We start from the raw sequence: 15086 nt of genomic DNA on the forward strand, positions 1-15086 counted from the left end.
TTTGACCCACAGTCTTCATATTTGGCATGGATTTTGATCATGACTATAAGGTGACCCCTATTGATTTTGAGGTCACTGGGTCAAAGGTCAAGGTCACAGGGACCTTGACAAAAAAAAAAGCTTTTCTTCTCAATTGCTAAAGAATGTCCTGTCCGCAATGTATTGATTTTGACATTTTCACATTTGAAGCATGTAGAATACATAACTTAGCAATGCACTGGCTTAGTAACCTCAGATTTGGCAGGGAGGTTGTCCTTGAGCTCTAAATGGCCACTGTTGATTCTGACAAAGTGGTATGCGGGGGTATTCACGCCATGATAGTGGCAGTTCTAGTTGTACCAGCATTTGTCAATTGTTGTATTCAGCGACTATCCGAATTCACTGACAGTTTCCATTAATTTTTATGAAGGTGTGACATTTAGCAAAATCTGTTCGGATCTGAGAGGTAAATTTTAGAGTAAAATAAGAACAAAAATTGAAAAAATTGTCCGGAATTCAGAATAGACAGGTTCCGGATTCGAAAGGATTTTTACTATTGAAAATAACGAATAAAATCGGGACAGGACACTCCGTTCGGATAAGAAAGGATTCCGGATTAGAAGGGTTCGGATTAGCAAGGCTCCACTGTATTTTAATAAATTTATTGTTGCATTTGCAGATCTAGCATTGATCATAATTTTGGACTGAAAGTCCTGAAATTCATACCTCAATCATTTGAAATAGCACTATTTTATGCTTCATATAAAACTTCCCGTTGGTTACAACTCTGTTACATATTCTTGTGTATATAGTAAAAACTTAAAAAATCTTCTTTTAAAAAACCGTCAGAGCTAGAGCTTAAATATTTTATATAATTTAGCATGAAACATCTTCTAATGGGTGTCTATTAAGTTTGTTCAAATAAGGGCCCTGGGGTTAAAATTGACCCCCAACCCTGGGTCATTGATTTTCCTTATATGTGTATAGTAAAAACTTAAAAAATCTTCTTTTAAAGAACTCAAAGAGCTAGAGCTAAGTTATTTAGCATGAAACATGTTCTAATGGGTGTCTACCAAGTATGTTCAAATAAAAGCCCTGGGGTCAAAATTGGCCAGCCGGGGGGTCATTGATTTTCCTTATATGTGTATAGCAAAAACTTAAAAATCTTCTTTGAAAAAACCAAAATAGCTAGAGTTTAGATATTAAGCATGAAACATCTTCTAGTGAGTGTCTACAAAGTTTGTTCAAATAAAAGCCCTGGGGTCAAAACTGGCCCCGCCCCAGGGGTGTCATTTATTAACTATATGTGTATAGTAAAAACTTAAAATCTTCTTTTAAGAAACCCAATGAGCTAGAGCTTAGATGTTTAGCATGAAACATTTTCTTATGGGTGTCTACCAAGTTTGTTCAAATAAAAGCCCTTGGGTTAAAATTGGCCCTGCCGGGGGGTGGGGGATGGAGTTGGGGCACTATATACAGGTGAGCGACTTCAGGGCCATCATGGCCCTCTTGTTTAAATATTTTAAAACCGCCTCCGTGGTCGAGGGGTTAGAGTCAATGACTTCTAATCCAATTACCTCTCTGGCGTGGGTTCGATCCCCGGGAGATGCTTTGGTAGTTTAGCGCGGAGGAAGGTAGTCTAGTACTGGTGTAACTCTCCAGGAACGATGGTTAGGAAACTACCCGCCTATATGACTGAAATACTGTTGGAAAAGGCGTAAAAATGAAATAAACAAACAAACAAACAAGTTTAAATATTTGATGTGTTTCATATTGATTCTTTTCATTTTTTATAGGCAAAAAATAGAGCTGCCCAGCGATTGGTATATATAGATATTCTTGATGGTCATACTCGTAAGTATTGCTTAATTTTAGGGCCATATTCATGTTTTGCAACATGCCTTTATGTCATTAACTCTGCATCCCATCTTTAGCTTTACCAGTTACAAAACCATAGTCAAGTGAACCAATATAGTATCCTCTTGAGTAACATAAAAGACAAAAAAAAATATACAGTGTAACTTTCAAAAACTGAACACCTGTCGGACTTGCCAAAAAGTTCGGAATTCAGAAGTGGTACAAGTAGAAACATTAGACATCAATTTATAAGTAGGACATTCATTATTACCTATAACAGAGCTCGTTCATACACTAGTTTTTCACACTTTAATCAAGTGTTTCAAAAACTGAACACCTGTCGGACTTGCCAAAAAGTTCGGAATTCAGAAGTGGTACAAGTAGAAACATTAGACATCAATTTATAAGTAGGACATTCATTATTACCTATAACAGAGCTCGTTCATACAAAAGGAAAATGTTAATAATTTAGTATATTTCACATAGTACCAGCTATTAACCAGTATTTTTTTCCCCTCAAATTATACTTCTCAGTTACTAGTTTTTCACACTTTAATCAAGTGTTTGACATGGTTTTATTATGCTCCCCGAAAAATTTCGGGGGAGCATATAGTCGGCGCCTTGTCCGTCTGTCTGTCCGTCCGTTGTCTTGTCCGGAGCATAACTTGAAAACCCTTGGAGATAATTTGTTGAAACTTCATACAGTGGTAGAGGGCATTGAGGGGGAGTGCAGTGTCAAAGAACCATAACTCTATTTTGCCCGGTTTTTGGCTTATCTCCCCTTATAGAAAAATCTTGTCCGGGGCATAACTCCAAAACTATAAGAGATATCAACATGAAACTTTGTAGGTGAATAGATCTCAATGGGTAGATGTGCAGTGCATAAGAACAATTACTCTTGTTGTCCTAATTTTGGAGTTATTGCCCTTTGTTAATTTTAACACTTTGAACTTTGTCCGGAACATAACTCTAAAACTATAAGAGATATCAAGATGAAACGTTGCAGGTAGATAGATCTCATTGAGTAGAGGTGCAGTGCAAAAGAACCATAACTCTGTTAAGCCTCATTTTTGAATTATCTTCCCTTTTAGAAAAATCTTGTCCAGGACATAGCTGTAAAACTATAAGAGATATCAACATGAAACTTTGTAGGTAAATAGATCTCAATGGGTAGATGTGCAGTGCATAAGAACAATAACTCTTTTTGTCCTAATTTTGGAGTTATTGCCCTTTGTTAATTTTAACACTTTGAACTTTGTCCGGAACATAACTCTAAAACTATAAGAGATATCAAGATGAAACATTGTAGGTAGATAGATCTTATTGAGTAGAGGTGCAGTGCAAAAGAACCATAACTCTGTTAAACCTTATTTTTGAATTATCTCCCCTTTTAGAAAAACCATGTCCAGGACATAGCTGTAAAACTATAGGAGATATCAACATGAAACTTTGTAGGTATATATATCTTAATAGGTAGATGTGCAGTGCACAAGAATCATAACTCTGCCTTGCCTAATTCTGGAGTTATTTCCCTTTGTTTATTTTTACTTTTTTGAAGTTGTCCGAGACATAACTCGGAAATCATAAGAGATATCATCAAGAAACTTTGTAGGTTGATAGATCACATTGATTAGAAGTGCAATGCAAAGAACAGTAACTCTGCCTAATTTTGGAATTATTGCACTTTGACCTTTTTACAGGGACATAACTCTGAAACTACAAGAGGTGTACTTTCCTGTGTCCAAAACCTATTCGGGGAGCATCACCCTGCTCAAACCGGGCTCTTGTTTTAATAGGTGTCAAGATGTATTATGCCCCCCTTCAAATTATAGCCCTGGGGTCAAAATTGGCCCCGCCCTGAGGGTCATTGATTTTAACTATATGTACATAGAGTAAAAACTTAAAATACCTTCTTGTCTAGAGGTACAAGGCTTAGAGGTTTGATATTTGGTATAAATTATCATCTATAGGTACTCTTCCAAAGTTGTTCAAATTTTGCCTCTAGTGTCAAAATTAGCCCCGCCCCGGGGGCCATAGGTTTTCCTTATATGTATAATATAGTAAAAACTTTAAAAAAAATTATCTTCCTGAAACTCAGACAAATGCTAGAGGTTAGATATTTTGCATGAAACATTGTGTAGTGAACCGCTACCAAGATTGTTCAAATTATAGCCCTGGGGTCAAAATTGGCCCGCGGCCTAGGGGTCATTGATTGTCATTATGTACATAATTAAAAAATAGAAAAAATCTTATTGTCTGAATGTACAAGGCATAGAGCTTTGATGTTTGCTATATAATATCATCTATAGGACCTCTACCAAAGTTGTTCAAATTTTTCCCCTGGTGTCAAAATTGGCCCTGCCCGGGGGCATTGATTCTCATTATATACACAGTAAAAACAGAAACTAAAACATATGTTTTCTGAATTGGAGACAGCTACAGCTTAAATATTTTACCTAAAACGTTGTTTGGTGGACCTGTATCAAAATTGTTTTGAGACAGTGACCTACTTTCTTGTCCTTTGATGTACAGCAATGAAATTTTGACCATGTGCACAGTTTTAGTTGTAAAATTGAACTTTGATATCAGGGGACCTAGATTTTGATGATGTGACCTACTTTCTTGTCCTTTGATGTACAGCTATGAAATTTGAACCATGTGCACAGATTAAAATATAAAGTGAACTTTGATATCAGCTGACCTACATTGTGTCTTACTGTGTTGTCCTTTGATGTACAGTCTGTGTGAAATATGACCTTCACCACCAAATTCACTAGACTCAACTGCATTGATATATTCATACTCTGATCTTTCATTTGAATAACAATGAATAGATTTAACCACTAATCTGATGATAAGAATTAGATAGGTCAGGGATCTATGCATTATGACAATCTTCAATTATATAGAAACAAAAAAAATCTGTTCCTACACTACTATTTAGTGTTGTATTAATGCAGTGGCATAGCATTTTTCACAAATGCAATGTTGTTTGTTCACTAGGTCAAAACTCATCACATGACTAACTGGCTGAAGATACGGAGCATACATGTTTTACAAACATATCTTGTTTTACGCTCATTAAAATATGGTTTTACAATCTCATTTAAAATATTCTTTGACAATTTTACCAATTTCGGGATTTTGGAAGTAAATTTAAATTGATATAACCCAAATTTTACCAGAAAATTGTTCGAAATTTAGAAATTCTGTAATTCAGAGGTATCTATTGGGACCCTGAAAAATGTTTAGATTTTAGAAGTTTAGGGATTTCAAAGTTCCCGAATTTGGAAGTTACACTGTAAACTTGTAAAATGATGCTGAAGTAAGTGTTAAGGAGTATTGGTGGAATCAGTAGCAATTTGTTCATCAATAAATGTATACTCTTATTATATTGATATTTTATCTCATTATGTCTCCCAAAATTTTTTGGAGACATATTGTTTTTGCCTCCGCCATCTGTCTGTCCTTCTCTCCGGTCGTCTGGTCATCCATCCGTCTGCATTAAGCTTGTCTGGCCTTCACAGGTCAAACTACTGGTGACGTTTCAACCAAAATTTACATTAGTGATGATTAGACCATCCATAGTTGTGCACATGACCGGCATGTTCCGCTTTGCTGAACAAAATGGTGCCAGAGCAAAAAATATAAAAATCTTGTCCGGCCTTCACAGGTCAAACTACTGGTGGGATTTCAACCAAAATTTACAGGAGAATCAAACACATCACTTGTTGTGCACATCACAGGCACGTTCTGCTTCGCTGCACAAAATGGCCCCCAGAGCTAAAAAAAGAAAAATCTTGTCCAGCCTTCACAGGTCAAACTACTGGTGGGATTTCAACCAAACTTTACAGGAGTGATTGGTACCATCCATAGTTGTGCACATCATGGGCACATTACTCTTTGCTGAACAAAATGGCCGCCAGAGCTAAAAAATATAAAAATCTTGTCCAGCCTTCATAGGTCAAACTACTGGTGGGATTTCAACCAAACTTTACAGGAGAAATCAAAACCATCACTGGATGTGCACATCACGGGCACATTCTGCTTCGCTGCTCAAAATGGCCGCCAGAGCTAAAAATAGAAAAAAAAATTCCGGCCTTCACAGGTCAAACTAAAGGTTGGATTTCAAACCAAACTTTACAGGAGTGATCAGTACCATCCCTAGTTGTGTAGAATACTGGCATGTTCCACTTCACTGCACAAAATGGCTCTCAGAGTTATAAATAGAAAAATCTTGTCCAGCTTTCACAGGTCAAGCTACTAGTGGGATTTCAATTACACTTCACATGAGTGACCATACATAGTTTTGGGAGACATATGTTTTTGTGACAAAAACCCTTCTAGTTACAATTATGATACTTCTACCCATTTGCCTGATTGTGCCTAAATAATCCAAGATTACCTTAGTTTTGTCAATAAGACTTAACTTAAGGGGTGAGTATATAGTTGCCACTTTGTCCGTCCTTCTGTAACACTTTCCTGTCCGCTCCAAAACTTTAAATCGCTGAAATTTTTTTAAATAACTTGGCACAACTGATCACCATAATAAGATGATGTGCAAAGTGCAAAAATTGGGTTGCTACCCCCAAGGTCAAGGTCACACTTAAAGGTCAAATGTTAAAAAGTCTTCATTTCATATAAATAGTCTACATTTCCTGTCCGCTTTATAACTTTTTAACCGCTGAAATTTTTTAAAAGTAACTTTTAACAACTGATCACCATTATAAGAACATGTGCAAATGGCAATAATTGAATTGCTACCTCCAAAGTCAAGGTTACACTTAAAGGTCAAATGTTAGAAAGTCTACATTTCGTGTCTGTCCATAACATTCAAACTGCTGCAATGTTTTTATGATAACTTGGCAGAAATGATCACCATTATGACACCATTGACAGAGCACAATAATCAAGTCACAACCCTGAAGGTCAGGGTCACACTCAAAGGTCCGATGTAAAAACACCTATTCATGTCATGTCAGCTCTATAACTTATTGACAATTCAAAGGTTTTAGAATTACTTGGCACAAATGATCCCCACCATGACACAATCTGCAAAGCTCAACACCCAAGGTCAAGGTTATATGTTCTCCATATATTTTTGACTTTATGGAAGATTTTAAATAACTTGGTACAAATAATTACCATCGTGAGACTATGTGCTTATGATATGCATGACACAACATTAAGGTCATGGTTGGTAAAAGGTGAAGAAGTACACATTCATGTTCAGTGCGGAAGGGGATTTAGCTGTCCTTCAGACTGCCTTGTTACACTTTGAATTTTACCTGGGACATAACTTTGAAACTATAAGAGATATCATCATGAAACTTTATAGATAGATAGATCTCATTGAATGGAAATGCAGTGTCTCATTGAATGGAAATGCAGTGCAAAAAAAACATAACTCTGCCTTGCCCAATTATGGAGCTTTTGCCCTTTGTTCATTTTTTTTATACTTACCTGTGTCCAAAACCTTCTCGGGGAGCATCAGCTGGTTCTTGTTAAGTGATTTCTGAGATTTGACACAAATAATTATGTGTCCCAATTTTTTTGGAGACAAATTGTTTTTTGCCTTTGCTGTCTGTCTGTCCCTCGTCCGTCCGTCTGTCCATATTAAGCTTGTCTGCTCTTCACAGGTCGAACTACTGGTGGGATTTCAGCCAGACTTTACAGGACTGATCAGTACCATTGCTAGTAGTGCACATCACGGTCATGTTCCATTTAGCTGCACAAAATGGCCGCCTGAGTGCTAAAAATAGAATATTCTTATCTGGCCTTCATAGGTCAAACTACTGGTGGGATTACCAGAAGTAAACAGTACCATCAGAAGTTGTGGAAATTACCGGCACATTTCGCTTTGTTGCACAAAATGGCCGCCATAGCTAGAAATAGAAAAATTGTGTCCATCTTCACAGGTCAAACTACTGGTGGAATTCAATCAAACTTTACAGAAGTGATCAGTACCATCAGTAGTTGTGGAAATTACAGGCACGTTTAGCTTTGTTGCACAAAATGGCCACCAGAGCTAAAAATAGAAAAATCTCGTCCATCCTTCACAGGTCAAACTACTGGTGGAATTTCAACCAAACTTTACAGAAGTGATCAGTACCATCAGTACTTGTGGAAATTACCGGCACATTCCGCTTTGTTGCACAAAATGGCCGCCAGAGCTAAAAATAGAAAAATCTCGTTCACCCTTCACAAACTTTACAGGAGTGTTCAGTATCATCCCTTGTGGTGCACATCACCCCCACTTTCCACTTTGCTGCACATAATGTCTGCCAGAGTTTAAAATAGAATATTCTTGTCTGGCCTGCACAGGTTAAACTACTGGTGGGATTTCAACAAACATGTTCTTGTTAGTAATGCCTTTAGGGTACCAAGTGATTCTGGAGAGAGGCAATGATGCAGCCTGGTGAACAAAATGACAAACCTTTATTGACCCCATTTCTGGCTTTATTAACCTTTTCTGGCAATGTATCTCAGGTATGTGATCCAGGGCCATCATGGTTTTAAAAGCCTAATGAATTTTAATTACTGCTTTGAATACTTTGTCTTGTTTAAAATCAGAATTTTTTTTTCACAGCTTTGCATAATTTTGCAAACACATATCATAAAACATCTGTAATAGTACACCAAGCACCTAAAGGTAAGTTGATAAGTCATTATTTTACTGTTTTGTGTTAAATTTATTTGTCATGACTGCCTGTTGATGTTAAATAAGATGAAAATAATCCAACCTACAGTAATATAATTTTGCACAGATTTACAGACAGCAATAGACATTTTGTTCAAATAGCACACAAAAAGAGATTGTGTTTAAAGGCTTTAGCTTAAAATAATTTTAGTTGAATTTTAAAGGTGATTTCTTAGATATATGTTTTAGAGTTGAAATTATGAAACAGGCTCATGTATCTCCATTTGTTATTCATGTTGAAAATGAAATTGATATTAATAATGTAATCAGTTAATGGTTTTAGCAATATTTTATATATTATAAAAAATAGATAACAATATTTGATTTGGAATAAAATATGCTTATGATATTAATGGTATATGGAAGTAAATGGAGAGGTGTCCTACTCACCACCAGCATCGGCATAAATGATGGCGTCAGATTTCAGATTAAAGTTTTGAAGCAGTAAAAATATTTTTTTCGAATTGCTTTTTATACACCCTTTTGAAAAACGGGTCTTATTATAGGAACACCCCTGGCTTGTTGACGTGCAGGCAGCATCCCATTTTGTCCAGAACATATCTCCTACATGTATGGAATAATTTTAAAGAAACTTCATAGAAATGTTCACCACTATGTGAAGCTGTGTCGTGTGCATGAAGCAGTTGTCTAGGCCAAAGGTCAAGTTCACACTTGAAAGTCATTGAAAAATGCTTGTCCAGAGAAAAACTTCTACATGCATAGAGGGATTTCAATATAACTTCGCACAAATGTCTTAATGTTCACCATTTTGAGGCATAGTGCAGCATGCAAAATTCAGGTCCTTGCGGCCAAGGTCAAGGTCACACATAGTGGTCAAAGTCCAAATAAAAAATATGAAATGTGTATTTGAACCATTAAGTTATCATTTAGTGAGGGATTGAAGCTCAAATGGTCATTATTGTGACTATGTGAATTATGTAATTTAGGTTAATATAATATCATGCAAGGTCAAGGTTATTAAAGATGATTATAATATGGAAATTTGTCCAGAGAATTTCTCCTACATGCATGGAAGGATTTTAATGAAACTTCATAAAAATGTTCATCACTATGAAAAGCTGTGTTGTGTAAATGAATCTGAGGTCTCTAGGTCAAAGGACAAGGTCACTCTTAGAAGTCATGATAGCTAAGTATTACACACATAATTCAGGTTCCTTCTAGTAATGTCAAGATCACATAGGTCAAGATAAAACAGAAGATGTGAACAGGAACCATTTAGTCATCATTTGAGGGATTGTAACACAAATGATAACTATCATGGCTACAAGTGTGACACATGTAATTTAGGCTAATATTTGCAAGGTCAAGGTCACAAAGATGATCAAATATCCAGATATTTTCAGGATATTTCTTAGAGCATATCTGCTATGTGCATATCTATAATACTTACATTTCTGTCAAAAATATTGCCCTTGTGTACCCCCATAGGTTTGTCTTCCTTTACTGGGTTTAATAAGTCGAGCGATGCTGTCTGCTCTGACAGCTCTTGTTAGTCTGCTTTGTGCAATTAAACAGCACTTAAGTGTCAGGGTCATAGTCTTCACTTAGAATGACACAGGGCTTGAATGCACAATCCTTTGTTTGAGTTGGAGACACCATAACCACAAGACCACTGTTCCCTTTCTGCAGCATAATTTTATATTGAATGATTTTAGGTTTTGGTCTAAGATGTCATCCAGCATTAAGGATAATTTGCCGGCTGATTGGTATCAAGGATGTACATATTAAATCTGAAGGCTGTGTTAGAAACTATCTTAATCTCTCCAGGGCATTAATGATGGGCATAATAGAAACGGTATGCATTGACTTTTGTGTCAGCTTTACAGAGTAGCAGTGACATATAGGGATCACTTTTCCTTTGTCTGTCTGTCCATCTGTCTGTCTGCCTTTAATAAACAAGAGCAATCAGTGATCTCATGGGTTTCCTCATGATAGCCAATTGAATGTTGCAGCTACTGGGTATCAGGAGGAACCGAAATCATTAAACTGAAGCTATGCCTGTCCAAGGGTATATAGTGAGAGAACAGGTGAAATTCAAAATGAGTTTACATATTGCGATAATTCCTTTCAAATTTTAGCTCACCAGAACTGAAGGTTCAGTGTGAGCTATTGGTATCAAAAAGGGATGCTCTGGCGTCCTTTGTCATGTGTCAACATTTTTCTTCTTTCCTTAAACCGCTGGACAGATTTACTTTACTCAGTCAAACCTAAATTTGCTCATGTCAACCCTTTTAGGGTTCAAGAGAGCTAAAAATAGAAAAACCTTGAAACGTCGTCTTCTATTGAACAAATTGATGGATGTTTACCAAACTTTGCCTGTAGCATTCTTAGGTAGCCTTTTATGAAATTTGCTCATATTAATTTGATTGGTCCCTTTAAGGGTATCAAGAGAGCTAAAATTAGGAAAAAACCAACATTTAAACATCTTCTTCTACTAAAGCTATTGATGGGATGATCACCAAACTTTGTCTGTAGCAATCTTAGTTAGTCCTTCATCGAATTTGCTCACATTAATTTGATTGCCCCCTTTTAGGGGCTTCTAGAGCTAAAAATAGGGAAAAAAAAACATTTTCTTCTACTGAAGTAATTAATAGATGATCACCAAACTCTGTCTGAAGCAATCTTAGTCTTTATTGAATTTGCTCATATTAATTTGATTGGCCCCTTTTAGGCGCCTTTAGAGCTAAAAATAGAAAATAAACCTTTAAACATCCTACTGAAGTAATTAATGAATGATCACCAAACTTTGTCTATAGCATTCTTAGGTAGTCTTTTATCAAATTTGCTCATATTAATTTGATTGGCTCCTTTTAGAGGCCTCTAGAGCTTAAAATAGAAACCTTTAAACATCCTACTGAAGAAATTAATGGATGATCACCAAACTTTGTCTGTAGCATTCTTAGGTAGTCTTTTACCAAGTTTGCTTATTGCACTAAAGCTAAAGTGCCACAGGCCATGGCCTTTCTTCAAATTATAGTTGAATAAAGAAAAGGCAACAACTCATGATGGAATGTGTACATGTAATGCATTTTTCTAAAATAAAAGATTCAATAGCTGGGAGAAAGTCCTAATGCCATGACATGTTTGCTTAAGAAATAATTTGAGGTCATGTGCTTTGTATCTGAAAATTATATCTGCACATTGTCTTTCATTTGACATGTTAAAATAAGACATCACTAGACACTACTGCACTAACATGTCTCGGTATAAATTTGCAATAGCGAAACACTAGAATAAAAAGAGCTTTTAAAATTTAATCTGCAAAAATTTAGAAAACAATAAATTACTGCCAAATAACTAAACCTGAATCAAATAAACTATAATTCTAATAGAAAATAGTATTTTACGAAATAGCAAAAATTTATGAAACAAAATCACTAGAAAATTAAATTTACCTTGTACAAGCTGTAATTTTATGACAAATATAATTTGTCTGTCACCGTCATAGTGACCTGTTTAACGTCCAGTGCATTGCAATATATCACTTAAAATTTAGTCATTATATATCAAACTACTGAGTGCTGAGCGGGAAAACGGATCGTGCAAAACATGAAAAATCGATTTGCCCGAAATAAAGCTGGGACGGCGGGAAAAATAGTTATGTAAAATAAAGGCTCGTCCTTTAAATACAGACATAATACATATATCTGGTTCATAAAACAAAAATGTAACTTTCTTATTACTGAAAGGATTTTTGTGAAATAAACGGCAAGATGTTTAAATTGAGACATGGAAATTTATGCAAACCATAAAAATACTCTAAATAATAATTTCACCCGAAAACTCTAAATTGAACAAAAGATGATGCAATCTCACATCAATGAATATAGAGTAAAAATGAGGTTCGGCGTGAAAATATAATGCAAGATTTTACAAACATACTTTCACTTTGTGACAATGGCAAAGTTCAATTTAAGTTAAACAGTTTCTGATCTATAACTAAAGCTTAGGCCTAGGAACTTCAAACTTGGTATGATTATTGTTCATGACCAGTAGATGGCCCAAAAATTGATTTTTTGGTCAAGGGGTCAAAGGTCAAGGTCACATTGACCTTGTAGGTAAAAATGGTTTCTGATTAATAACTAAAGAATGCTAAGCCTAGGAATTTCCAACTTAGTATGATGATTGTTCATGACCTGTAGATGTCCCCTATTGACTTTTGGGTCAAGGGGTGAAAGGTCAAGGTCACATTGGCATTATAGGTGAAAACGGTTTCGGATCAATAACTAAAGAAGGCATAAGCCTAGGAACTTCAATCTTGGTATGATGATTGCTCATTACCAGTAGATAACACCTATTGATTTTGTGGTCAAGGCGTCACAGGTTAAGGTCTCATTGACCTTGCAAGTAAAAACCGTTTGTGATCAATAACAAAAGAACACTTAGGCCTAGGGTCTTCAAACTTGGTATGATGATTGCTCATGACCAGTATATGGTGCAGATTGATATTGGGGTCAAGGGTCAAAGGTGAAGGTCACATGGACCTTGTTAGTAGAAAAAGGGTTTCCGATTAATAACTAAAAAATGCTTAGGAATGCTTAGGCCTAGGAACTTCAAACTTTGTATGATGATGGGTGCAAGTATTCAGGCATATGCCTGAAGCTCTGGTTTTTTTTGTGACAAATTTCATCATGTTTTAATACAGTTGACTCTCGTTATCTCGAAGTCATCGGGACCGTCCAAAAAAATATCGAGATAACGAAATGTCAAGATAAACATATTAGGGTTTGAATAAGGCAGAAACTGATTTTTACAAAAGACATATGCATACCTAATGTCAAATAAACTATGATATCCCCATGTCTTGTTTTCATAGGCCTAGTCAATATTTACCAAAGTAACATTAGCGGATGTTTACCAGTGGAAATATGGGTGTCTGTGATAAAAACACATAGTGAGCTTTACTCAGTAATACACCAATATAGTGAAAACATTGTTTTCAGGGTGGTTGATCCGAATATCCTCCAGGGTTATTTATCGGGTCTTTCTCGAGATAGTTCAACCGCTTATTGATTTGGTGGTGATGTTTTGAAACAATATTGCAAAGATAGCATTTCTATACTTTCACTATTTCATTTACATTTAAAGTCATTATGAATGGATACAGTGTTCGAATATTCATAAAGAACGTAAAATTCACTCATTTTGGAAATAAGTCAATCAACACGCTAAATAGATTAACTTTTATAAAAATAGCTAAACATGTTACAAACATAATCATCATTATGACACGCGCTATTGAGCAATTATCATCTATTTTGTGTTTTTAACACGTCTGAAGGGAACAGATGAAAGAAAACTATTAGTCGAGATAAACAAAGGATAATAGTGTGAAAATAACTGTTGGGCTGAAATTTTACATCGAGATACTGAAAATATCGAAATAAAAATATCGAGATAAACAAATATTTCCAATATAGATAAAGAAGGAAGAAAATCGGGACTTTCAAAATTTCATTGTGATAACGAAATATCGAGAAAAGCGATGTCGAGATAACGATATTTGACTGTATAAGATTATGTAGGATTACAGTTTTCAGGGTTATCCAAATTTTCAACTTACTCCCATGAAAATGGTTTCCGAGCAATAACTTGACAACATATGCGCTGTTAGCTCTCAAACATTGAAGGTGCATCGGTCTTGGCAAGTAGATGACCCCTATTGATTTTGAGGTCAAGGGGTCAAATGGTAAAATTCATATTGACCTTGTAGGAAAAAACAGTCTCCAATCAACTGGACAAGCCATGGACCCTTGACCTTCAAACTTCACAGATGCATTGCTTTTGGTCAGAAGATGACCTCAATAAATTTTTGGGAGTTCAGAGGTCAAGATCACTTTGACCTTATAGGTAAAGACGCATTCTGATCAATATGTCAACCACACATGGGACTTTTAACTTCAAACTTCACAGGTGCATTAGTCTGTGCCAGTAGATAACCCCAATTGATATAAGGGTCAAAGGTCAAAGTCACATTGACCTTGTACGGTTTCCGACTCAACAACTCATTTTTGCCTTGGTCGATTTTTGTGCCCCTATGGGGGGAGGGGGGGGCATTTAGATTTACCCTTGTCCTTCCGTCCATTCTCTTTTTGTGTCGCAGGTACCTCAAACATTAATTGACATAGAGTCATGAAACCATACAGGAATGTTGATCAGCATGTGAAGTTGTGCACCTAGGTATTTTCATGTGGATATATTTAGTATTTTTAGAGTTAATGCCCCTATTTTAGTAAAAATTTGCAATTTTCAACTTGTGTCGCACGTAACTCAAAAAGTATTTGACCTAGAGTTATGAAACATCACTGGAATGTTGATCATCATGTGTAGTTGTGCACCTGGGTATTTTTGTGTAGATATATTTAGTATTTTTAGAGTCGTTGCCCTTGAATTAGTAAAAAATTTCCAATTTTCAACTTGTGTCGCACATTACTAAAAAAGTATTTGACCTAGAGTCATAAAAACTTACAAGAATGTTGCTCAGCATGTGTAGTTGTGCACCTGGGTATTTTAGTGTTTTTAGAGTTAT

General features: G+C 35.8%; 1 protein-coding gene across 1 annotated transcript in view; it reads left to right on the plus strand.

Moving 5' to 3' along the window:
- Positions 1 to 15086, plus strand: part of LOC132740181 (small ribosomal subunit protein uS5m-like) — an 84426-nt gene that overhangs the window by 62684 nt on the left and 6656 nt on the right. The window contains exons 8-10 of the mRNA XM_060728038.1: positions 1776 to 1833; positions 8426 to 8488; positions 10213 to 10352. Of these exons, the coding sequence (XP_060584021.1) occupies positions 1776 to 1833; positions 8426 to 8488; positions 10213 to 10352 (261 nt within the window). The remainder of the gene's footprint in view (positions 1 to 1775; positions 1834 to 8425; positions 8489 to 10212; positions 10353 to 15086) is intronic.

This window comes from Ruditapes philippinarum, unplaced genomic scaffold (assembly GCF_026571515.1).
Source record: "Ruditapes philippinarum isolate M1 unplaced genomic scaffold, ASM2657151v2 ctg974_1_1_1_1, whole genome shotgun sequence".
NCBI lineage: Eukaryota > Metazoa > Mollusca > Bivalvia > Venerida > Veneridae > Ruditapes > Ruditapes philippinarum.